Source organism: Talpa europaea (genome assembly GCF_964194135.1).
Source record: "Talpa europaea genome assembly, chromosome: 2".
NCBI classification, from domain to species: Eukaryota; Metazoa; Chordata; class Mammalia; order Eulipotyphla; family Talpidae; genus Talpa; species Talpa europaea.
In genome coordinates this window covers 108848200-108874594 of record NC_140068.1, presented here as the reverse complement: position 1 = coordinate 108874594, position 26395 = coordinate 108848200, and the positions used below count along the sequence as shown (strand labels likewise).

The 26395-nt window shown below is 48.1% G+C and overlaps 2 protein-coding genes across 2 annotated transcripts in view; both read left to right on the top strand.

The window, feature by feature from the left end:
- Nucleotides 1-6890, top strand: part of LOC311167635 (HLA class I histocompatibility antigen, A alpha chain-like) — a gene marked incomplete at both ends in the record, with an annotated part of 94729 nt that extends 87839 nt beyond the window's left edge. Inside the window, 3 exons of the mRNA XM_084228707.1 lie at nucleotides 4747-4869; nucleotides 4957-5040; nucleotides 6507-6890. Coding sequence (XP_084084833.1) covers nucleotides 4747-4869; nucleotides 4957-5040; nucleotides 6507-6890 — 591 coding nt within the window. The remainder of the gene's footprint in view (nucleotides 1-4746; nucleotides 4870-4956; nucleotides 5041-6506) is intronic.
- Nucleotides 1-25721, top strand: part of LOC311188229 (HLA class I histocompatibility antigen, alpha chain G-like) — a gene marked incomplete at both ends in the record, with an annotated part of 283119 nt that extends 257398 nt beyond the window's left edge. The window contains 6 exons of the mRNA XM_084259379.1: nucleotides 7003-7275; nucleotides 7770-8045; nucleotides 8168-8287; nucleotides 9614-9729; nucleotides 9888-9920; nucleotides 25608-25721. Coding sequence (XP_084115505.1) covers nucleotides 7003-7275; nucleotides 7770-8045; nucleotides 8168-8287; nucleotides 9614-9729; nucleotides 9888-9920; nucleotides 25608-25721 — 932 coding nt within the window. The remainder of the gene's footprint in view (nucleotides 1-7002; nucleotides 7276-7769; nucleotides 8046-8167; nucleotides 8288-9613; nucleotides 9730-9887; nucleotides 9921-25607) is intronic.
- Nucleotides 25722-26395: the final 674 nt, after the last annotated feature.

Here is a 26395-nt window from a genome sequence, read left to right as displayed (position 1 = left end):
CAGGAGAGGTCTGCTGCCCCATGTGGGCAGCTCCCTGGGCAGGGATCAAACTCAACCTGCAGTGGCTGTGCACAGCTTCACTATTTCTTCACAACTATGTAGCTAGCCATTTAATAAAATCACAACTACTTAGCCATTTAAGGAAATCCGGAGGGGTGAAGGGGCAGGAAATACTGGGGAAATAGAAAACTCCTACGAGCTTGACATACCTGGCTGTGGCTGCTACTGTTGCTGACCCTTCCTTTCTGTGGCTGGCCCCCTCATTTCTGTTTCCACTGCTATTTAAAGAACACTGCTATTTAAAGAACTACAGAGATAGCCTAATTAAGGTAATGAAATCTAGTGAGTAGGAGGAGGGGAGGGGCAGGAAATACTGGGGAAATATATTGTCAGGAAACTCCCATGAGCTTGACACACCTGGCTTTGGTGTCGCTGGCTGCCTCACTTTCTGCTTCCACTGCCTCGGAGCTCTGACTCCTGGCCGGCTTGGCAGGGTGCCAAGTTATGCTTCTGGTTGCCCTTGTCCCCTCCCTAGTCCTGGGCACTGGTGAGTGGGCTTCATTGTTCCTGGTAGGCGGGAGCCTGGGCCTTTCTGGGGTCTGGGGACTCTTTCAGGACGGTTTTGCCTTTGGGGGGGTTCTTGAGGAGGATGGGGGGCTGGACTTGCTATTTGCACACCCCTCCTGAAATATTCATATATTGATCTTATTTTTATGGATTTATTTATTTTTATTGATATACTGATTGTATTTAAACAGTAAACTTCTGGACTGCTCTCCGGGCACTGTCCCATGCCTGCCCCACCAGGTTGCCTTAACAGCCTCTCAGTTCTTTTCAGGTCTTGCATGTGTGCCCCTCCTACTCCATGGCTCTTGCCCCCCTCCCCCTTTCTGGTCTCATCTGCTGCCCCCCTCCCTGCTACTCTCACCCTTCCTGCCACCCTCCCCTTCTCAGTTTCCCCTCCTTCCCAGCTGCCCCCCTTTCCAGCTACCCCATCCCTGCTGCTCTCTTCCCTGCTGCACCCCCTCTTTGCTGACCCCCTTCTTATTGCCCCCCTTCCCTGCTGTCCCTCCTCTCTTTGTTCTAGGGTGTCCTTTCTCCTCTTCTTCACTAGTTCTCCTCTCTTCTGAGCCTCTCCTGATGTAGCCTACCTCCCCAACATTTTACTAAGCCCTGCTTTCCCAGGGTGCCTTTGGCCTCCAGTATCTCCCTCCATGCTAGTCCCCCCCCCCCACCTTGGGAGCTTAGGCGCTCCTCATCTTTGCCGTGACTGCAGGTACAGCCCCTGTGCACAGACCAGCCCTGTCCTCCCGCCTCTCCTCCCACCTCCAGCCAGAGCAGCTCCTGCTCCTGGACCCTCACCCAGGCCCTTCCCCACCCCTCCTGTCCTCTCCCCAGACCCTCCTCTCTGGTCAGCACCCTAACCCAGCCCTGCCCCCAGCAACCCAGGCTCTGCTCATCTTGCTCCCCAGACCTGCCCTCAGCACCAGTCTCCCAGCTGCCTCTTTGTTTTCCAGCCTCCTGCCCTTCCCAGACCTGAGAGCTGCTCTTGATGTGGCTCCTCTTCGGCCTTTACCCCCTTGCCTTCCTTGACCCCAGTGGGCTCTCGCTTCTCACACCACAGATTCGCCACCCTGTGGCAGCCTTTCTCCGCCACCCCCCAGGGCCTTCTCCCACCCACTACCTGATGAACGCAGCCCCTGTCTGTGGAGGGGCCTCATCGCCACCTGCATCACCCCACACCATAGCTCTCCCCTCCTGTGCCCTGGCCACCTGCTGGGCATTGAAGTTCTGCTCCCCCCTCCCCAATCTAAACTCTCCCTGGACCCACAGGCTGACTCCCAGTCCCTGCACCTGACTCTCCCTGGGTCCTGGGCAAGTTCATCCACCTCCCCAACCTGTCCTTGAGGAACCACAGCCCGGCCTGGCTCTTGTCCCCTCCCCACCTCACAGCAAGCTGCTCTGACCCCTGCCCTGGACCCTCACGTCCCCTCCCTGCTCTCTGTAAGACACCCCAATCCTCTTAGGGATCCGGTCACCCCTCTCTTGGCTTCTGACCCCAGTTTCCCCTCTCCATCCCTTTTCCACCTCTCTCCTTTTTTCACCTCTCTCCTTCCTTCCTTCCTTTGATTCTTTTTTTTTTTTTAAAGATTTTTATTTATTTATTTATTTGTTTGTTTATTTATACACACACTGGGTACAGTCAGAAGCTCAGGAGGGTGAGAGAATTCACCAGAGCCAGAGCGGGGAGCAGAGCAGGCAGAAGGACCGAAGTACACTGCTGAGGGGAGCAGCGGGCGGCAGGAGAGGTCTGCGCGCCATGTGGGACCCTCCTCCGGTGGCCGGGGAGCAGCCGGGGATCGAACCAGCACTGCAGAGGCTGCGGGCAGCTTCGCAACCCAGCGCTCAACCGCTGCGCCACCGGGGAGGCCCCTACCTTTGATTCTTGAGATTTATTTTCTTACATAGTTGTTCATTTTTGTACAGAATTTGATTTCCCCTCTCAGGTGCAGTCCCCTTGGTTCATGGCCCTGTCCCTTGTGCTCTCCCTCCCCAGTTCTGCCCCTCCCTGCCCCTGCCTGGGCCCTCTCCTTCCTTCTCCTTGCCTGGTGTCCTGTACTGCCAACCCTCCCTCCTGTCATGCCCTACGCAGCCCTGTCTGCAGCCTCCAGGAGGTCAGGATGCACAGCTTGTGGTAACTTTGATGCTCAGGTAGCTCATACCTGCCTCACTGAGGGAAGTCTGGAACCATTGATCTAGCTGCTCTGTACCCAGCTTTCTTGCAGGCTATTGAGGAAGCTCGTGTGTCCTCCTGCAGCACAGATGCTGGGGTGGGGACAATGCAGAGAAGATTAGAAGGGCCCCTGTTCAGGAGGACACTCAGATCTGTGGTGTGTTCCATATTAAAAGCAAAGAAACATTGTTATTAAGAGAGCTTGAAAAAAATTAGAAATAATTTTGTATCCCCTTTCTCTGTCTTGGATTGATTGTTAACCATTATTTTCTGAAAGAGAAATTTAAGGCAGGAAAGAAATAATCAGATAAAAGAAATATATGACTTAGAAAATCCTGAAACCATATTCAACTCTAATGTTGGTGTTAAACATGCAGGTGAATTCTTAGATATTTCTGCATTCCAGAGGCGGCGCTTAATTCCCTCTTGAGTATAGACTTCTGAGCGTAAGATTGATGTACTGGTGTTGACTCTGCAACTGCTCTGGGTAGCTCTCTCTCAGATTGCTTGCTCAGGGGAAGCCAGTGGCTGGATCATAAACAGCCCACATGGAAACCTCCGTGTGGGTAGAAATTGAGGTTCTTCCAGTAGCCATACAAGTGAGTCATTTCCCCTGTAAATCCTCCAGCCCCAGTCAAGCCTCAGATGATGCAGTGCTAGGTACAACTTGACAGCAATCTTGAAAGAGACCCTGAGCCAGAAGCTCCTGGATCCCTGACTCTGGGAAACTGTGGAAAGAATACTCACATTATTGTTTTTAGCTGTTATGTTTTGGGCAAATTGTTATGCTGTGGTACACAATAATACAGTGTCCAAAGAGAGAATGAACTGTTACACTTCAGTTTTGATTTGCTCTATATAATATATTGAACATGTCACTGGGCTTTAAGATTTTAAATTATCATGGCTAATAGGTTGCATTTTATTTTTAAAGATTTGTTTATTTTTATACAAGAACCAGGGTATAGGCCAGATGCAGGGGAGGGTGAGAGGATTCACTGGAGACAGAGTGGGGAACAAAACAGGCGGACCGGCGAAATACACTGCTGAGGGGAGCAGCGGGCGAGACAGGAGAGGTCTGCTTGCCATGTGGGACCCTCGCTGGCCGGGATCGAACCCGTGCTGCAGAGGCTGTGGATAGCTTCATAGTGCGGCGCTCAACCGCCTGCACCACCAGGGAGGCCCTAGGTTGCATTTTGTTCCCTTTTAAGCAATCTTCTTCCTTGAACTTCAGTTTCTAACTGCGACCCAATTAAGCACAAAGGAAAAACCGGGTCAGGCTAGGCAGATTTCATGATGGGGCACAATAACCACATCCTTAGTTATTACTGCTTGCCTCTCCCCATAGCTGCTCATTCAAATACTCATGCAATTGTTGCTGTAAAGGGATTTTGTAAATGTGCTTAAGATCTTAAATTGTTGGGCCTTCCCAGTGGCGCAGCGAGTAGAGCGCAGTGCTATGAAGCTGTCCGCAGCCTCTGCAGCGAGGGATCGATTCCCGGCCGGCCAGGGAGAAACCCATATGGCGCTGCAGACCTTTCTTGTCTTGCCCACTGTCTTCTCAGCAGTGCTTTCGGTCCATCTGCCTGTTCCGCTCCCCGCTCTGTCTCTGGTGAATCCTCTCACCCTCCCACTCCTCTGGCCTGTACCCCAACATTATATAAATAAAATAAATCTTTAAATAAATAAAAATTTCCAGGTAAAACATAGTTTTAGAAAAAAAAAGACCTTGAATCATTGACCTTCAATAGGAAGAGGACCCTAGGTTTGACTGTCCTAGTCAGGTGAATCTTTAAAGGGACTGAGTTTTCCCTGAGGAAAGGAATTCAAAGGCTTTGTGACTTTGAGCACAGCCAGGATGCTGAGAATACTTAGGGAATGCGTAGAAAGTACAAGACAGTGGGGTGCTGCCTGCTCACTTTCAAAGCCACACACTGCGCCTCTAAGGCACGCGAATCTTTGGACTGAATCACGTTGCCGCTAAGTCCCACTTTTGGTACTATGTGTCTCAGTTCAAGAACATGAAGTCTTCAGGGAAAATTGTCTACTCTGTGTGGGTGCCCAAGATACGTCCTCTGTGGGTGAAGAACTTTGGTGTCTGGCTGCACGGACTTCCAGAGTGGCACCCACAATACGTACCGGATCTGACCACTAGGGGTGCTGCCACCCAGTGCTAAAGAGATAAGGGTGCCCAGCACCTGCTCAGGGCCCATTCCCTCTAGATCATGAAGATAGCTGTAAACATGTGTACTCTGCTAGTGGGCAAGCAGTTCCACAACATCAAGATCAAGTTCCTGCTTGGTCCTGTGTCATCAGCACAAACCCTGCTTCGCCACCAAGGCCCCAACACCTTATTTTTTTATTTTAATTTTTTAAAACAGATTTATTTTTCATTTATTTATGCATACAGGAACCTGAGTGTAGGCCAGAGGGTGTGTGTGTGTGTGTGAGAGAGAGAGACAGAGAGAGAGACACACACACACACACACACAGAGACAGAGAGAGAGGATTCACCAGAAGCAGAGTAGGGAGCAGAACAGGAGCATCTACCAGAACACACTGCTGAGGGGAGCAGCAGGCGAGACAGGAGAGGTCTGCTATGCCATGTGAGTAGCTCCCTGGCTGTGGATTGAAGTCAGGCCTCAGTGACTGGCAACAGTTTGATAGCACAGAGACTTTAACCCTTGTGCCATCAGGGAGGCCCCTAATCACCTTCCTTTAGATGCAAAGCACTTCCCATCTTGGCTCTGCCCAAAAGTCCTGGGAAACTTGACCGGGGGCCTGGAGGGAAGGGGGTGAAGGGGGGAACCTAAAATGTGAAAACTGGACACTGCATTGTTGATGTTGAAATGGAGGGCCATTTTCAACAAAAGGTAAAGAATGCTCTAAGAGATAGTCCAGTGATGCTTGCTCCCCTTTTCCTTCCTTCCCTCAGTAAGGGCCTCCCCCCCCACCCCCCCTTGCCTTACCCCCCTGTGAGTTTTCCAGGAGAGTCCAGGGGCAGGGACATGGAGGGGGTGGGGGAAAGACAGGGCTTCCAGTTCAGGTCAGTGAGTTATTCTGGAAGGGGCAGTGGAGGAAAAAGGGGTGAACACAGCCTGTGGGGCCTTCCCTCAGAGAGCCCCTGGCCAGGACTCAGGGAGACGCGTGACAAAGAGCTGTCCTGGCTGGAGCACAGTGTTCAGGGCAAAGACCCAGGCTGCCAGACGGACTCTCAGGGTGACTGGGACACTAGACTCAGTGTTGGGGGGAGCCCATCTTCTCAGGGAGTCTCACTTTTCATTCTCACAGGCTGAAAGTTTCTTTCCATTTACTGCGCATTTCTAGACCAACAAAACATCAAGTGGTTCTCATTTACAAAATTTTCCTGTAATAGGGCCCCGAGGCCTCCTCCTGTTGCTCTTGTGGGTCCCTGTCCTGCCCGAGGCCTGGGAGGGTGAGTGTGAAATGGGAGGAAACTGCCTCTGAGGGGGAAGAGCCAGGGGACCGCCTGGGCGCTTTCCCCATGACTGGGGCTCCAGGCCCTTGCCCCTCCACATCCTGCCCTCCCCACCCAATGCACCCCCTTCTCTGCCAATCTTATGACCTTCCCGGATCTTTTCTCGCCACCCCTTTCATGTCTCACCGGGACCCCACCCGGGTCCTGTCCCATCACCTAAGACTCTGGTACCAGGCGCGGGGAGGAGGCTCAGCCCGGGTCTCCCTCCCGCCCCCAGGCTCCCACTCCCTGAGGTATTTCTACACCGCGATGTCCCGGCCCGGCCTCGCGGAGCCCCGCTTCATCGCCGTGGGGTACGTGGACGACTCGCAGTTCGGGCGGTTCGACAGCAGCACTGCGGTTCCGAGGGAGGAGCCGCGGGCGCCCTGGGTGGCGCAGCTGGGCCCGGGGTACCGGGACAGGAACACCAGGACCTACAAGGCCACCGCGCGGGCTCTCGGCGAGGGTCTGGACACCCTGCGCGGCTACTACAACCAGAGCGCGGCGGGTGAGCTCCGCGGGCCGGGCCGGGTCCAGTTGTCCGGTCCCCGAAAGGGCCCCGAGTCCCCGGGTCTCAGCGTCTCCCCAAGGCCCCCACAGGCCCCGCCGGCGAGGAAGCCGCGCGGGGACCGGCCCCGATTTTCCTTCCAGCTGGGGGGGGGGATGGCTGCCCCGTGACCTCTCCCGGGAGGGGCAGGGTGCTGGGCTGGTGGGGGAGGGGCGGCCTCGGGGCGGGGCTACGTGGGCGGGGCTGGTCGCAGGGCGGGGCTGACACGAGGGGGCGGGACAGGCTCTCACACCTTCCAGTGGCTGGCTGGCTGCGCTGTGGGACCTGACGGGAAACTCCAAGGATACAGTCAGTTCGCCTACGACGGCGCCGATTACCTGGCCCTGAACCGGGACCTGCGCTCCTGGACCGCGGCGGACACGGCCGCTCAGATCACCCGGCGCAAGTGGGAGGCGGCGGGATACACAGAGCGCGTCAGGAACTACCTGGAGGACACGTGCGTGGAGTCCCTGCACAGATACCTGGAGAAGGGGAAGGAGACGCTGCAGCGCGTAGGTATGAGGGGCCGCGGGGTAGTGTTCAAATTGGGCACTAAAGATGGACTTGCCCAAAGGCCCCACCTTCCTCTCTAGACACGGAAGGGATCCAGTCTCTGGATGGAGGGGGAAGCCGTCCCTGAAATAATTCATCCCTGCTTCCCTTTGCCTCTGGCAGCAGCCCCTGGAGCCCTTGGAACTTTCTCTCTCAGGCCTTGTTCTCTGCCCCATGTTTTGGGACCTGAATCCAGCTTTTCTGAGTCACTGGCCTCATGCTAGGTCAGGACCAGAAATCCCCTTTTTCCCCCTCAGAGACCTGGCTTCCTACCCTGGACTGTCTCATTCTAATTCTAGAAATTTCCAAATAATAGGAATTATTCCTGATACCTGTGTCCAGGCTGGATCTGGGTTTTGTGTTCCCTCCCCTCATCCTGCATCCCTGTCCATTCTTATGAGTGCTACTTCAGTGACCCAAAACATGTATAAAATTCCTGCATTTCTGACCCTTCTCAGATCCCCCAAAGACACAGGTGACCAACCACCCCACCTCTGACCATGAGGTCACCCTGAGGTGCTGGGCCCTGGGCTTCTACCCTGCGGACATCACCCTGACCTGGCAACGAGATGGGGAGGACCTGACCCAGGACACAGCGCTGGTGGAGACCAGGCCTCGGGGGGATGGAACCTTCCAGAAGTGGGCAGCTGTGGAGGTGCCTTCTGGAGAGGAGCAGAGATACACGTGCCATGTGCAGCATGAGGGGCTGCTGGAGCCCCAAGTCCTGAGATGGGGTAAGGAGGGGGGTTGTGGGCACAGAGGCTCTGCCCAGAGGCATCAGGAGCCCTTCTGGAGACCTTCAGAGGGTCAGGATGGAGGTCTGGGGCTCAGGATCTGATCTTCCCATCCCTTCCAGTGCCCCCTCCTCAGCCCTCCATCCCAACTGGGGGCCTCATTGTTGGCCTGGCTCTCCTTGGAGCAGTGCTCGCTGGTGCTGTGGTGGCTGCAGCTGTGATGTGGAGGAAAAAGCACTCAGGTAGGGAAGGGAGTGGGGAATCTTGTCCACAGGGGTCTTTCAAGTCCCAGGGAGAACTTGCCCTACCTGGGTAATGGGAAGTACCATCCACATATGCGGCAGCCTCTGCTGCTGCGGCAGCCTCTGCCGCTGAACGCATGTGAACACTGGAAAAAGGGAGGCTTTTACTCAGACATAACATAAGTCAGAGTAAATAAGACCCCCTTTCCCCTGTGAGCTGGACTGGACAGTCAATGATGGGTAAGATCAGGGGCAGACAAGAAATGACATTGCCTAGCCACATGTCTGTGACTCCTGACATCCTAAGACAGGCGCAGTCCCCGAGAGGCATTATTATGAAAATATTCTGGCAAGGCAAATGCCTGTTGGCTCGCAGTTAAGAAACCCCTCGTTCAGCATGGTCAAGTAGGCGAGGGGAACATACTGCACTTTTCCCCAAAAAACATTGCTGCAAGATGACGATATTAAACTATAAGAAGATTGATTGCTATGAAGACAATGTACCTGCTGTTCCTGCCATAGCAACAACTTTTCCCTATGTTTCTGCATACCTTTTTGTTTATCTGTCTAGTTATAAATGTTTTTCTTTCCTGCATAACTTTAATCTTCTTAGTTACAGCATAATGGTGTGCAGAGTCAATTGTCACTGATTAAAATATAACTATATGAATTTGGCAATCTGAAATCCAGTAAGTAACCAAGGTGACAAAAACATGCAAAAACTTCCTCCATCCGTCAAAACATACTTTATAAGAATCAGAAATAAACAGGCATATATCAACAGTCCCTTTAAAATATAAAAGAACTAAGCTTGCAAGCTTTTAATTAAAACTAACCACCCCAAGTAAAATATTGACAAGATAATAGTAGAACTAATATAGAAGGCTAGATTTCCAGTAGTAATAACAATAATTGCAGTAGGTAAAACATATAAACTAGTTAAACAGGTTTGGGCAAGAAATATATTTGAATCACTGAAACTGTAATTCATAATCAATCACTAGTTAAAATGTAACATTTTGAAATACTAATGTCATGGTGATTATGTTATGCTGAAAAGAATATCATGTTAATCATTTCTGCAATAATTTCATATGATGTAATGCATTAAGAAAATGTATAAAAATGTACAATGATTCGAGCACATTACATTCAGATCTTCACTCTTGAAGTGTGTCTGTCTGTCATTTCTGCACCGAATCCTTGACCACCCTGCTCAGTCTCTCATCCCTGGGTCAGCCTTGCTAATCTACCGCTGCGCCGGTCGGCGGCACACATACTTGTGTCGCCCAAATTGGAGCTGATCTCTAACCCTCTTTTGTAAAGCACTTACGAAAGTGAATCACAGATTGTTCACCTTGATAATTGTGGTGATGGGCCCTGACTCCCAGCAAATGGCAGAGGGGAAAGTCCCTGCGGAGACAGACCCCAGGAAGCAGTTGGTCAGTCCCCCCTCATCTCCTTTCTTCATATTTCCTGGTCCTGCCCTGAATTTTCAGTCACAGTTCTGGAAACTTCCTTGTGGTCCAGGACTAGGAGATTCCTTTAGGATTTCATGATCTCACTTCTCCCTGGTCTCATATAATGTTTTTTCCCACAGGTGGACAAGAAGGAAGCTACACTCAGGTTGCAGGTAAGTGTGGATTATGGGTTTGGTTCCTGAGTCCCTTGGGACAGTGTAGATGGAGCCCCTGGGGTAGTTGCCTCATCAGGTCCTCTGTGGTCTCATGACTCTTACCAGGTTCTGTTTTGATCTCCCCCAGACAGCGAGATTTCCCAGGGCTCTGATGTGCCTCTCATAGCTGCTAAAGGTGAGACCCTGGAGGCCTGCAGTGGGAGGGGCGGGGGCAGAGAGGATGGGACAAGTTTATGGGGAAGCTGTGAGGGGGACATTCTGTCGTTGTAAGAAAACCATTGAGAATGTCCATGCTTATCTGATTCCCTGAGTTTGTTCATGGTATTTTCTTTCACAATGTGCTGGGGACTAAGGAATACTGAATTTTTCTTATCCACACATCATGACTTCTAGATCCCCTAAAAAGGGCATTGCATGTATCTGTGATCTCACTGGCATACTATGAAGAGGTGGGGGGACTGGCCCAACCCTGCCCACCAGGCCCCTGAAAAGGGCATTGCATGTATCTGATCTCACTGGCATACTGTGAGGAGGTGGGGAGAGTGGCCCAGCCCTGCCCACCAGGCCCCTCCCCGCACTGACCTGTGCCTCTCCATGATGACTTTCCTGCTGCAGCAGAGGCGGGGCTGACTCCATCCCTGCCTGTACTTTGTGTTTTCCTGAAGAATAGTGTCTACTTCCCTGTTGAAAATAACAATGCAGATATGAAATTATTTTTCTAATCTTGTGAATTGGAGTTGATGGATTAATAAAATAGTTTCCTGAAATTTGAGAAAGGAACTAAATGGAAGACAAAGTGCTTACCAAAATCTAGTTTTTGGCTTCCCTTAGGGCTATTTCCTGGATTTTTTTTTTTCCTTTTTTCCCCAGCCTTTTTTTTTTTTTTTTTTTAAACAAATCAACTTCTGGTATTAGTAGGGAAAAGGCTCACATAATTTCTACTCTTAGAAAAGTTCTTGTTGGGGCCTCCCCGGTGGCGCAGTGGTTGAGCGCTGGGTTGCGAAGCTGCCAGCAACCTCTGGAGCGCTGGTTTGATCCCCGGCCACCGGCGAGGGTCCCACATGGCGCGCAGACCTCTCCTGCCGCACCTGCTGCTCCCTTCAGCTCCCTTCAGCAGTGTACTTCGTCAGTCTGTTCTGCTCCCTGCTCTGGCTCTGGTGAATTCTCTCATCCTCCCGCACTTCTGACTCTACCCAGTGCTTATATAAATAAATAAATAAATAAATAAATCTTTAAAAAAAAAAGAAAAGAAAAGTTCTTGTTGGATATCTATTTTCTCAGCTGCCCCCCAACCCTGCCCTTAAGCGTAGTTATCCCAGTGCTAGCTCGGTTCCAAATTCATGGTTTTTGTTTTAAAGATTTATTTATTTATTTATTTGTTTATACATACAAGCACTGGGTACAGTCAGAAGCGCAGGAGGGTGAGAGAATTCACCAGAGCCTGAGCGGGGAGCAGAGCAGGCAGAAGGACCGAAGTACACTGCTGAGGGGAGCAGCGGGTGGCAGGAGAGGTCTGAGCGCCTTGTGAGACCTCGCCAGGGGCCGGGGGATCAAACCAGCACTGCAGAGGCTGCTGGCAGCTTCACAGCCCAGTGCTCAACTGCTGCACCACTGGGGAGGCCCCAAATTCATGGGTTTTTTAATGAGTCAAAGTCGACACTTAAGGTTGCAAAGTCAGACCCATAAAACCAAGATTATCCTTTCTGAAGAATGATGCTTTTGGTCTGTGGTGTGTATAGAAGGAAGGGCAGGGGAGGGGAGAACAGTGCTTGTGAGAGAAGCAGGGGCAGCATTAATGTCACTGTGAGTAGAAGTTGTGCTTGGCAAGTGGTCTGAGGCCACATTACTAAAGATACTGTTTCTAGAATAGGGAAGTGCGCTACACTGATCGTTCATTCCACTGATAATTGTTGCACCAGCTATGTGACAGGCTGTTTTTCATCTAGGAAACCGTAATGAACTAAAAACATCCCCAGCTTGCTGGCCTATGAACCTGTGTCCTAGTGGGAAGGGGAGGCAGGAGACTGTGTGATAGTAAATAAGGGACGTGTCTGGTTAGAAGTGGGTAAGGGTTGTGGAAAGTGACCCAGAGTCAGAGTGTGGGCACAGGGAGGATGGCTGTCTTCCGAATGTGGTCAGTGCGGGCCTCAATTAGGGGATTGTTGAGAAAAAATTTGAGGGACAGCTTGCCCACAAGGATGTCCAGGAAAGCTGTGTTCAGGCAGAACAACCTCTAGTGTAGATATCTGAGGCAGGAATGTGTCTGTGTGACTTGAGATGAGCAAGGAGGCCAGCTGGCTGGAGCAGAGGTAATAGAAATGACACCAGCAGGCCTCAAGTATCTTGAAAGGGTTTTGGCTTTTCTCTGTGTAAGTTGTGGGGTTACACGACCTTTCTGGACAGATATCGGCTTGTAAGAGTTCTCTTTAGAAGCCACAGTCTGACCTTCGTGAAGAATCAAGAGTTGAAGAGTGAGAGGTGGGAATAAAAATGTAGGAAACCTGTGCAGATTCCAGGACAGAGAGGTTCATGGCCTTGTTGGACTGTGAGCAGGAAAATAATATGAAGTGATTGGATGTGGATATATTTAGAGATGGATTTGACAGCATTCCTAATGAAACATCTGGACTGTGAGAAAGAGGGTCAAGACTGACACTCAGTATTCCAGACTGTGAAGTAGAGATGTGGAGGGCTGCAGTGATAGGAGGAAGGTTCTAGAAGTAGTACCTTTGAGGAATGGCATCCTAGGTATTCAGTTTGGGAGCATGGAAACTGAGATCTACCAGCAAGTCAGAGATGGTGGCAGTTGGACTGACAAGCCTGTAGCACAGGTGGGTCTTCTGAGCCGAGAAATAGCTTTGGGAGATGGTACAGTGTAAATGATACCTAAACTCTTGACCATGAATGAGGTCACCCAGGGAGTGATTCTTTCCATTTTCTTTCTTTGCAGAAGAGAAAGGAGCAGGACTGGACCCCGGGACCCCCAGTGTTCAGCAGAGTAAATTGCACAGTCCAACACCACGTGCAGAAGGCACAGAGACCAGAGACCCCACTTCAGCGAGCATAGGAGTCACCTGGACACTCATGAAGACTCAGAAGGTCTAGAGCAGATTCTGAGATTCTATTATGAGACCTCTGTCCTCATCTTAGGGGAGAATTTAGGTTTGATTCCAAGGAGGGGGCACTTCATTCCTGAAACAGAAGCAGGAAGAAGTAACAGGGACTCTGGAGTCCAAGGTTCCATTCTAAGGGACTGATGGACCCTCTTCAATTGGGGTATCTGCACAGATCTGGGAACCAGTTGCTTTTATTTATTTTTTTTGCATCATTTTTCATTTTTGTACAATGTATGCATTTTCATCTCGGTTATAGTCCCCGTGAAATTCCCACCACCCATTCACCCGTGAACTGTCACCATGGTCCCTTGTGCTCTTCCCACCCTTGTTTTGATACCTCCCCCGGGGGGGGGGGGCAGAATGTCTTCTGCCTATAGTTGCCTGTTAATTTTTTTTTTTTTTCATTTTATCATTATTACTTTTCCTCCCCTCTATCCTCTACATTCTTTCTCTAAGTACCAGTTCTTATGACTTGGAATCTAGGTTCTTTCCTGAGTCCATAGGACTCACTAGGGAAGTTATTCGAGTACCTGCCACTAGTCACTAGACCTGGTGCCTTTTTCACAGATCCCTGTCCTGCCGCTGGGAGCCCAGGGAGCCTGGGGAGGGCCTGGCTGAGCAGGAGAAAGGGCAGCTCTGGGCGCCTGTGCTCAGCCCTGTGGCCACACGGGGGCGCTGCCGCGCTGCTCCGGATTCTGGTGGAGCCGCCAGGATGGGGCGGGGGCTGAGGTGGGCAGAATTGGGGGTCCTAGAGGGCTGAGATGCTCTGTGAGGAGCCAGAGAAGCAGGGCTCAGAGAAGAGGAGACTCTGGAGCCTGCCCTGTGTGTGAGATTTCCAGCTTTTCTCCCCAGAACTCCTCTCTCCACTTCCTTGAAAGCAATACCTGGGAAAACTGGAAAGTAGACCTTTCTTCCCTTCTACAACCTATTACTTTATTGAGGGCTATTTATTTATTTATTTATTTATTTATACAAGCACTGGGTACAGTCAGAAGCACAGGAGGGTGAGAAAATTCACCAGAGCCAGAGCAGGAACAGAACAGGCAGACTGATGAAATACACTGCTGAGGGGAGCAGTGGGCGATGCAGGAGAGGTCTGCGCGCCATGTGAGACCCTCACTGGTGGCCAGGAATCAAGCCAGTGCTGCAGAGGCTGCGGGCAGCTTCACAGCCCAGCGCTCAACTGCTGCGCCACCAGGGGAGGCCCTATTGAGGGCTATTTTTTAAAGTTACATTAAAAATAGTATTTGCAGAGAATTTGCAAAGGTGTTATAGCGTTCCTTTATCCCACACTCTTTCCCCACATAGTTAACATCTTATATGGCTGCACTGCATCTCTGCAGCTAACGACAATACTGAGTCACGTTTACCAAACTCCATGCCCTATTTGCAGTTCATTACTTTTACTTTTTATGTGTAGGATCTCATCCAGGATCTCAGTAAGTTCCAGCCATGTCTCCTTTAGGCACCTCTAGCTCAAGCAGTTTCTCAGACTTTCCATATTTTTCCTCCTGACCCCACTTTCCTCCTGACCCCACAGCTCCTCAGTCCCTGAATTTGAGTTTTTTTCCCTGGGCAGTTCACACATAATGAGCGATAAACATTTAGATGTTTATGTTGTTCTGCTATGAACATTTAGATGCATGTATGGTTTTTGTGCAAATACAAGTTTTCAGATTAGTAGGGTAAATAGCTGGGGCAGTGCTCCCTGGACTGTCTGGTGGGTGTGTGTTTGGCTTTAAAAGAAGCTTTCAAACCTCTTCCCTAGTGACAGTGCCACTTTGTATATTGCCACAGTGAATGAGGGTTCCAGTTGCTCCTGGTCAGGATTTGTTTCTATGAGGTTTTTGATATTTGCCTGCTAGTAATTTTGTGATGACATATTGTTTGTATTTGTCTTTCCCAAAACTCTTGACTCCTGTCACCTAGAAGTGGGCACCGCCTTGGGCTTGGAGATGTGAACCCCTGCCCCTCCTTCATGTTCCTTCAGCCATTGTACATCCCAGCACGCCCCCATCCAGGGAGTGAGTTGTTTGGGGTGCCGATTCCACTGACTCCATTGAGAGCCTCCTAGAATAAACTCTTCTGTGCAAAGACATTTCTTGTGGCTTAGAGTTTGGCTTTGTCCACTCCAGGGAAAGGCCTGGTTGTGTCCTTTACAATGTGGTGACTTTGCTCCAGATCCAGGGACTCTGGGATTTGCTGACCACATCAGATCCCTGACCCCTCACACTGGGTGCAGGAGAGGGTGAACACACTGGGGTGGACCCCAGTGAGGCTGGGGTTGATCCTTCAGCCTCCCCTCCACTCACAGTCCCTTCATCTCCCCCAGTGTTTGGATTTCATGACATCCCAGCACAACTTGACTCACTCCTGACCCCACCCACAGCTCCTCAGCAGGAGATGCTTCCTGAAGTCTGTCCCCTAACACCCTCCCTCCCACTCCTGCTGCAACCTTAGAGCTTCTCCATCAGAGCCAGTGCTGTGCAGCGGGTGATTCTAGAACACTCTCCCTCCCAGTGACACAAGACTCACTGCTGTAAATCCCAGCATTCACTTCCTTCAGGTCTGAGCTCTAATGTCACCTACAGGAACGTCTTCCCTGAAGATAGCATTTTATCACACCTGGCTCCCTCATCTCCCCTACCTTGTTGGTGCTCTAAATCTCCCTTTACTGTTTGACCCTGATCACTGACAATTGCTTTTTTGTTTATTGTCAGGTGTTCAATCAGTATGTTAACTCTGGGAAGGAAGGGATTTTACTTCCTTTGTTGAAATATCCCAAATTGCCCAGACAGTGCCTGGCACACAGCAGGTGTGGAATAAGTATGCTAATGAGTGAGTGTCTGGAGCAGAAACCCTTAAAGCTGAGTGTGGCTGGGGTAGGAAGTGAGGCAGTTCTCTGGGATGGGATGGGGCTGGGGGTGCCTTGGTGCTTAGAGGGGAGGGAGCAACTTACTGGCTCACTCCAGATGAGGAGCCAAGCAGAAAGCCTCCAGCAGCCCCTCAGCATGGGCATGCAGCCAAAAATGCTTGGGGTCAGAGCATCTGCTGCCTCTGCAGATCTGCACCAGAGGGCACTCTGGCCAGGTGGCGGGATTGCAGGCACTGAAGTCCTTCTGTGGTTACTTAGGTTCAGAATCTACTATTCTGCCCAAGTAAAGGTATTGTTGCAGAGCAACCCCAATATAAAACGGGTTGCCTGACTGTGGGTCCTCACCCTCGCACTTTAAAGGGACTTATTAATACTCCACTGCAGGCACACACAAAAGGTTAATAAAAGGTTTATTTACAAGGGAAGGGGAAATGAGGAAATGTACAACTCAGGGAGAAAATAGGGAGATAAAGTCTCAAATGCATCTTACCCATGAGGTTGACCTGGAATCCCAATGGCACGACAGTTGGCGGCAAGCCAAGAGCCAACAGCCGTGAAGTAGAGAGAGAGAGAGACCTCCAAGGCCCACGTGTCTGGTTTTATACCAAACCTGGCTGCTTAACTCCACCCTCAGTTCCCAGCAACCCTCCCTTTGGTGATGATGGGATTTGTCTTTCCCAATGTCTTGATGGCTTTGGTCTGAAGTGGGGGTGGAGTCCACAGAGCCTGCATAGAATTAGCTCAGGACATCCTTTCCCCCTAACAGTATGACTCAGCCTTAATATATGGGGTCCTGTGACCCTGGACCCTTATGGTCAAGCTCCTGAGACTGTCCAGGGGGTTGAAGGCTGTGAGTTGAGATGGACTCAGACCTGGCTGTGAGGGCCCAGCACAGGGAGGGGCTCTGGAATATGGGGTGAGGTCACAGGGCCACCCCCTCCAGGTGGCACAGACCTTGAGCTCCCCCTCTCTGGGCAGCTTGACTCCTCTGGGCAACTTGATTCAGCATAAGGGCGGGTTGCTCTGGAAGAGGGAAAGTCCCTAAATTAAACCCTCTTCTTTTCCCTTTTTTCCATGTGTATTTGAATTACACCACAGCTCTAAGTATGCAGAAACCCTTAAATCTAAACCCTGTGCAACTGTCACTCAAGGTAGAAACTCTCCCAGGCCCCAGTTAGAAGCCCCTGGGCCTCTCCCCAGACAGACCATTCCTCCTGTTATAGGACAGGGAGAGGGGCAGCCCAAACCCCGCAAACCTGCCTATTTTAAATGGGTTCTGCCATCCGCCGCATCAACACAAAACACATGAGACTAATGGGAAGGATCTTTAATAAAACTAGGAAACAATACAGGTAAGGCAAAGAGTCTAGTTTCTAAATGAAGCACCCAAAGTTACCCGTCCCCTCGTGGGTAAAAGTCCATCCATATGGGATCGGCCCAGAGCAAGGCCCCAAAGCCTGCCACAAGTCTAAAGCATCTTCCAGTGGGGACCCACAGAAAAGGGTCACAAACAACCGGACAAGCCCAGAAGGAAAAGAGCAAAATCAACATCAAGATAAAAGCTGCCATTGTCACCTCCCCACGGGTCTCACCCACATCTGTGTCACCCAGTCCACGACCAAAAGACAAGCGCAGTTTCTTCACGTGTCTCTAGGCTCCATGAGCCTCCTCCAGGTCTCCTGGCTCCATCCTGCTTCCTTCCTCAGTCTCTTCTTCAGCTTCTCCCCTTCCTGCTCAGCTCCACCCTCCCTTGGGTGGGGCAGGGAACCCCCCCTTTCCTGGGGACCACCCTGTTACACTCCCACCCAGGTGCCCACTTAGCTGTGTTGTGCCCAAGGTTAGCAGACTCGGCGAGCATAGCCTCCAAGAATCCAAAGACAGCCGATGCAAACACAAAAGGGAGTTTATTTCAGACTCGAGACTGGGCTCATGGCACCTACCAATTCAGTGGCAGATACCAAGAGCCCTGAACAAAGGAAGCAGGGGTCTTTTAATAAGGTTAAACTATGCTGGCAGTTACTCACTGGCTACAAGGATTCGTTCTCCAACTTTGCCAGGCTATCATTCTAAGCTGACTGGCCAGGCCAAGATGCAGCTCCAGCATGCAGCTCCAATTACCAAAACTATCTCTGGAATGTAGTCTTTCCTGGGACAGCAAGACCTGCAAGACCTGAAATTCTAAAATGGCAGTTACACACAAAATGACAAAGCAATGGCTAAGAATACTTATGCTTGGTTCCACATTCCCCGCATTTTTTTTTTTTTTTTCAAGAACTATTACAAAGCAAAGCTATTTGAATCATTAAGAGGGAGGGGAGCATATCGGGAGCAGAGGTCCATGAGCTGAATGGTTTGCAATCATTTCTCTTTTAAGGAGATTCTTATTGGTCTAAGGCCAGATACTGCTGCCTCAAAACACCATCAGCGGGGGGCCTCCCCGGTGGCTCAGCGGTTGAGCGCTGGGTTGCGAAGCTGCCCGCAGCCTCTGCGGCGCCGGTTCGATCCCCGGCTGCTCCCCGGCCACCAGAGGAGGGTCCCACATGGCGTGCAGACCTCTCCTGCCGCCCGCTGCTCCCCTCAGCAGTGTACTTCGGTCCTTCTGCCTGCTCTGCTCCCCGCTCTGGCTCTGGTGAATTCTCTCACCCTCCCGCGCTTCTGACTGTACCCAGTGCATGTATAAACAAACAAACAAAAAAAAAACAAACAAACCAGCAAACAAATAAATAAAGCATGCCTCTATAAAAAAAAAAAATTAAAAAAAAAAAATTAAAAAAAAAAAAAAACACCATCAGCGGCCTTCAGGTATCTAGTCAATTCAGGCACAACTGACTGGTTCACAGCATTCCTTACATAATTGTCTGTCAGATACGGGTATAGTTCATTTTCAGGAAACAACTAGGCAGTCATTTTTATCCTGTAGTCCAATTGGGTTTACTCAGGTGAGCAATGGAGGGTTGCGACAGAAGACCTCCCAGGTCTCAGTGGAACTTACTCAGTCTTACTCATCTGCAATTTCATCATCAGGGTATTTTTCTACTACAGAAGTAAAAAGCTGCTCTAACATCAACTAAGATTCCCAGACCTTAAAATATTTTTCCTCCTGTACAAACACTAAGCCATTCCAAACCTTTACATAACCAGAGTTCTGTAGTATCGGGCCAAGCACAAATTTATTTTACAACACAGCTACCAAGGCTTTTATCAGTTAGTCAGTCTCAAAATTATGGTTGAGTTCAGCCACACATAATGTGCTATCTATTGTTCACTCACAGGTTTATAGGTCCAGCAAAGTTGAAAAATTGCCATCCTTATACAAAACATTGACTTTTTCTGGGTCATCTCAGACCACGACCTCTGAAAATCAGACGCTAAACCATCTATCTAGTCAGCAAGAGGTATTATTTTCAGTTACAAATGAGAATTACTCTGCTTAAACAAGGGATCTCTCTTCAGTTAGCCAGTCACAGAGTTATTCATCTGGTCACTAAACATCAGCTATTGAATAAAACAGGCTGCCGCCCACCAGTCTTAATGTTAATCCCTTTTCATTTCCTCCTTGCATAAATGAGTCTGCTGCTCTAATTAAAACACTCTTCGAAGGAAACCAAGGCCAACATTAACACATTCCTTTAGTTGTTTTTATCTCTGAAGCCTTTCTAAACTCTCCAGAGGTCCCCTCCAGCACTGTCCCTAAAGCTGCCTAATTACCCTAACTTGCCCTATGTCTCATTCCTCCCCTTCTGAGAATGGAGCCCCTAACTGCAGTCAGGGAAAGGGGCGTCGTTCTGATCAGTAACTGCTTCCTGCTGAAAGTGGGCGATGAGGGGAAACAGTCAGGGCTCCACCGCAGGGCAATGATCTAAGGGACCTCGAAAAGACAGTGCAAGCTTCATAGTTTGATGGTCTCCAGGCGAGAAATGGCCTTGGTGAAGGCATTGAGGATGTAAGGCCCAAGCAAGAGAAAAACAAAACCAAAAGATTTTAGTTCAAGAGTGATGAGGTTCAATAGTAAGGAGGTCACAAATTCTTTTAACTTTAGCCATTAATAGGTCTAGGGTTCTAGGGTTTTATACATACTTAATTTTACTGTAGTTATAAAAATGTGGCCCTCTAAATGTTAGTACATAAAATGTTAAGTTTCAACATAATAAGGTAATCCTCCAAGATGAAGACTCAGGACATCAAAACTTTGATTATTATTGCACCTATTTTACAGAAAAATGGAAATTTTACATCACAATTTTCTGAAACGTGCACAGACAAATTGCAAAATTACAGACTCACCAGCACCAACCAAAATTTGCAATGAACAGTTCCTGTGAATTGATGCCCAACATCAATGCACGACGAGACCTGGCCAACCATGATCATGCAAACAAAAATCCTTCTCAATTATATTTCTATATTTTATAAAACAGTCTTAAAGATATACTTTCATAAACGTTCTGGTGCAATTTTGTCAATGACAAAAAACACAAAGCTATTTTTTTATTTTATTTAACCACTGAGACTAGGGTTTTCAAGGAAGGTTAGCAGTGTTGTAAAGTGTCCTAGCTCAGGCTGGCCATCTGTACTAGTGAGGGGGACAATTGACCAGTAGGTCAATCCAAAGAATTGGAGTAAGGCAGAGCAAGTGGCCCCTTATTTACCAAAAAGATGATCTTTGTCTGCCACTTTTAGGGTCACCTGAGGCTTATTCATATAAACAGTAAACAGGGGAGCCTGTCTCACCTCTGGGCTTCTTCAGAGAAGGTCTTCTCCTATACCGGGTTCTTCATCAGAAGCAGCTGACCGTCAAGCCTGTCCTCCCATCCTGGCCCGTGGTTTGGGCTGGCCCCTCCCTCTCTGGAGAGTGGGACAGTCCCTCTTTTCAGTGCCCTGTACGATGGCACTGAAGGCATGGCCCTGGGGACAGCTTCTTGCAGCTGAGGTGTCCTGGTTGCTGGCAGTGGATGCAAGCTGGCAGCCCATGAGAGGTTGAGGTCCCGAATGCCCTAGGGCGCATGGGGCCTTGGATGAGTCTGAGGTGGCAGAGTACTGTGATGGCAACTGCCATCTACTGGGCCCTTTTCTTGCCTCTCTCCCTTTCTTTTTAGTCTAGCCAGTCCCCTCCATATTACTGTAGACCTTGAAGGCCGTGTCCAATAAAAGTGTAAAAAGGATTTTAGGCCCTTAATTTAGTCTCTGGAGCCTGCACCTGATATCAGAACAAGGCTGGCTAAAACATACATATTTTAATCATGCATTTTTATAGGTTTTACACAGTCTCTATAAAATAGAGACTAGAGACCACTTGGATATTAAGTGACACCAAAACCATGAATAATATTCTCCCAATTCTGAACAATTACACATTATAACATTTTCTTCACATAGTGTCTACATATAATACTGGAGAGAAAAATACAGGAAACACAAAAGTTATCATGCTGCCTCTCTTATGAAGAAGTTAACTTGTTTTCCACCATTCCTGTCATTAACTATAAAACAGGTGTTTGATATAAATTATTTTACTTTACCTTGTTCACCTGTCCTGTGTCTAAAATGCTACTATTTCCCACATACACACTTTTGCATATAACACCTTTTGCCAGGGGCACATGGGATAAAATAGTTGGTTCTTTTTAACAAAGCAATGAATAGGCAATTGCCAAAATCCAGACTATTAAAAACAATCATAACATTACACAGTTTATAGAGCAAGGCCAAAATACAGAGATACAGGACTCCTGGGAAAATAATTTAAAACACACACAATAGTATAAGGCACTACCTTCACTTTACTTGTATTCAGAATTATTACATCCTGGTTTCTAATCTCTGCATTGTAAAACACCGCAATAGCTGTTTATTATTTCTTTAGACTGCACAACTTAGACACATTTTTTAGTTGAGATGACATTAAACTTAGTTTCCTTACAATGAGGAACAAAATGTAAACCTGAAAGTTCAGTAAATGGTTAACAAATTTTTATTACTAAACTTAGCAAAACCTTAGTTTAGTTTCAGTTTTTCCTTAGAACTGGAATTTTAAGTCAACTTCAGAGTTGCCACTATAACAATTTTATATACCAAGTTTTTTCTTAGGGAAGCACTAGATATGTTACAGGGCAGGGAGAGGGGCAGCCCAGACCCCGCAAACCTGCCTGTTCTAAATAGGTTCTGCCATCAGCTGCATCAACACAAAACGTATGAGACTTTAATGGGAAGGAACTTTAATACAATTAGGAAACAAGGCAGGAAAGGCAAAGAGTCTAGTTTCTAAATCAAGCACCCAATGTTACCCGTCCCCTTGTGGGTAAAACTCCGTCCAAATGGGATTGGCCCAGAGCAAGGCCCCAAAGCCTGCCACAAGTCTAAAGCATCTTCCAGTGGGGACCCACAGAAAAAGGGTCACAAACAACCGGACAAGCCCGGAAGGAAAAGAGTAAAATCAAAATCAAGATAAAAGTTGCCATTGAGACCTCCCCACGGGTCTCACCCACATCTGTGTCACCCAGTCCATGACCAAAAGGCAAGTGCAGTTTCTTCATGTGTCTTTAGGCTCCATGCGCCTCCTTCAGGTCTCCTTTTGGATCTTCATCCTGCTTTCTTCCTCCCTCCCTTGGGTGGGGCAGGGAACCTGGAATCTCCCCCTTTCCTGGGGACCACCCTGTTACGGATAGGTTGACAAAAGCAAGAAAGAAGAAAAAAAATAGACACCTAATACCATATACATTTGTCCAGTAACTTGTCCATATGGCTTTAGACGTTAACCTTGAATTTTGCAAAGAAATCTAGTCATTTACTGGGAGAATATATTGTTTTCTCCAAGGAGAAAAGACAAGTAGATCAGTCTTCCTGGAACGAAACCTTATCAAGAGAAGTAAAACCTAGAAGTAAGTTTGTTTATTAGCCAGGTTAATTATTATTTTCCTCGTACAGCACAAGTAAACACATTCAAACAAAGCAAAGCACCAATTTTTTTTAACACTTTTTTTTTTAACACTCAAACCTTAAGGCATGTATGCTCTAAACAATTAAATTTTGAATTAGTTTTTCTTTACTACAATTTTAGATTGAGATCTCAAAATTTAGGATTTTCTATAGGCGCCATTTATAATTAATCCTCTGGAGGCAAAAAGCAAGAACAAAGAGATCTCTTAATTTCCATTTAAAATTTTTGGCCACGTGCACTAATTTTAAGAAACAGTTATTTTTCCAATATTTGCAAAAACACTGAGAAACTACAATTTAGTAAACTCCAGTTCTTTAATAACAATTTTTTTTAAAAGTTTGACACATCCATGTAGGCAAGTTTTTAATATCCTTTTTATATCAAGCAGGTTTTTAATAACATAGAAGTTAGAATCCTTTCATAGAACAAGTATTTAATTTTAACCCTTACTTAAAATCTAGGTTCCAGCAAAGACCACAACAATTTCAAAGTTAAGCAGTTTGTACTAACTTTCTTAGATAAGAAAAACATTTTGAGTTTGTATTTTTAAGTAATTATTATTTGGCTTTACATTGTTTTAGTTCTGTCTCACTGAGACCAAGCACATTTTTAAGACAGAAGATTTTTTTTTTCTTTTTCCTTTTCAGAACCTTATATGGGGAGGACAGAAGAGGAAGAATAAGATCTTCCCTTACAGTTTGCCTGTTTTCAGACTCTTATCAGAAGTTAATTAGTCTTAATAAGAAACTAAACTTTTACAGGTCCAATAAGCAATTTGGAAGTTTTTACTCAACCAAAAATCACCTTTTATAGCTCTAGTGAAAGGTCCATGCAGGAGGCTGGAATGCAAAAGTCTTCCAGAAATTCCACCTGGGAAGAGGAATGCGGAAGCCTGCCTAGAGGATTCAGACAATGAACCTTCCCCCTCCCTACCATTTTTTTTTTTTTTTTTTTGTTCAGACAAAGAAACTCCCTCCGCCCTATAAACTCCCCCCCCCCCACCCCCCCCCCGGCATATGTGGCTTCGCTAACCCCCACCTTGGGTCCGTGAGGCAATAAATTTTCCTCTCCCTTGAGAAATTCAGCCTGGCTCTCCTTTTCTTTACCACACCGAACCTTTCAGTTAGCAAGTGCAAAGTAACTCAGCAGTTTTATTTATTTATTTATTTATTTTAAGGTGGACAAAGGGAGAGTCTAATTCCCCCACAGCTGGAAGGCAGCAGAGATATATCAATGATCTCAACACTGGAGAAGATGTCTAGGCAGCTGCTCATTGAGCTCAGAGGCAGTCTCTTACCAGCCAGCTGTAGTGGCTTTTTAGTCCCCAGCATTTTACTTTTTGCCTTGACTGTGACCAAAGACAGTGGAGTAGGCATTGCCTGACCCATGATTACAAACACACAAACGCAATAAGGACAACAAACACCAGGAACAAAACCAGAGGTCCCTGGGTAAAGACAAAAACCAAAGTTACAAGAAATGAACCAAAAACAAATTTTTCAAATGGGCCCCATACAGGTACTCAGTACAAACACAAATGCTACCCTAGTGCTGCCCACAGGGGATAGCCAATCAAGCAGTCCGGGGACATCTCCCGCGGTCCACGCCAGAGGCTCTCTTTAGTGCGTCCACCGAGCCTCTCCTGGCTACAGGTACTGAACACAAACAGCTTCTAAATAATCAGGTGGTCTGGGGATGTCTTCCACGGTCCACGCCGGAGGATCTCATTAGTGTGTCCACCGAGACTTTTCTGGCTATTCCACAGGTACTGAGCACAAACGACAGGTACTCAGTACTTCTACAGGTCTGCAGAACTAAAACCTCACCAGGGTGAGTGTTGGCACTCACCTGCGTGCTTTAATGGCTCCCTTCAGCTGTTTGGTAGTTGGAGTCTGTGCTAGCCGATCCCGGACGAGGCCCCGAAATGTTGTGCCCAAGGTTAGCAGACTCGGCGAGCATAGCCTCCAAGAATCCAAAGACAGCCGATGCAAACACAAAAGGGAGTTTATTTCAGAATTGAGACCGGGCTCATGGCACCTACCAACGCAGTGGCGGATACCAAGAGCCCCGAACAAAGGAAGCAGGGGTCTTTTAATAAGGTTAAACTATGCTGGCAGTTACTCACTGGCTACAAGGATTGGTTCTCCAACTTTGCCAGTCTATCATTCTAAGCTGACTGGCCAGGCCAAGATGCAGCTCCAGCATGCAGCTCCAATTACCAAAACTATCTCTGGAATGCAGTCTTTCCTGGGACAGCAAGACCTGCAATACCTGAAATTCTAAAATGGCAGTTATACACAAAATGACAAAGCATGGCTAAGAGTACTTATGCTTGGTTCCCCAGCTGACCCTTCTCTGCCCCTACCCTCTGGCTCCTCCATTTTCTTTCTTTCTTTTTTTTTTAAGATTATTTATTTATATAAGAACCGGGGTACAGGCCAGATCCACGGGAGGGTGAGAGGATTCACCAGAGACAGAGTGGGGAACAGAACAGGCAGACTGACTGAAATCCACTGCTGAGGGGAGCAGTGAGTGAGACTGGAGAGGCCAGCCATGCCATGTGGGCCCCCCCTGCTGGTCGGCTGGGATCAAACTGGTGCTGCAGAGGCTGGGGACAGCTTCAGAACACTGCGCTCAACTGGCTCTGCCACCAGGGGAGGCCCTGGTTCCTCCATTTTCACTCCTTTTGACCTCTGTCCCCTCAATCCCTACATCCTTCCTCTCCTCACTCCTCCAGGAGCCTCCCCTCTCCCTAGCCCATGGCCCTGGAGCAAGAGGAGATCCTGCCCCTCTTCAGACCAATCCTAGGGGTGGACGGTTTATGCAACTACTGGTTGAAGCCAAAGACTGTTACAGGTGGAGCCCCTTAAGGCAGGTGCTAGTGAGGAGGGATAGCCCCAGGTGAAATTCCAACTAAGTATGGGTTGGGGTGGAGACTCTGATAAGAAATATAAGGAGTTGAGATGTATGTCTTGGAGTGTTTTACCTATATTTTCCCCTATATATTTTATGTTTTCAGGTCTTATGTCCAGATCTTTTATCCATTTTGAGTTGATTTTTGTGCATGGTGTGAGATAGTGGTCTAGATTAATTCTCTTGCTTATGTTGGCCCAGTTTTCCCAGCACCATTTATTGAACAAACTGTCCTTGTTCCATTGCATATTCTCTGCTCTTTTGTCAAAGATTAGTTGTCCATATATGTGTGGCTTTATTTCTGGACACTCATTACCCAAACCAAAGAAAGTGAAGGAAAAGATGAACAGTTGGGATTACATCAAAAGGAAAAGCTTCTGTACAGCAAAAGAGACATTAACCAAAACAGAGACACCTACTGATTGGGAAAAAAAATCTTTGCACTCCATACAACTAATAAGGAACTGATCACAAAGATTTACAAAGAACTCACAGGACTCAACAAAAACAAAGTAAACAATCCAGTCAAGGAATGGGCAGAAGAACTTAATAGACACTTCTCCAAAAAGGAAATGCAAATGGCCAACAGGCATATGAAAAAATGTTCAACATCCCTTATCATCAGGGAACT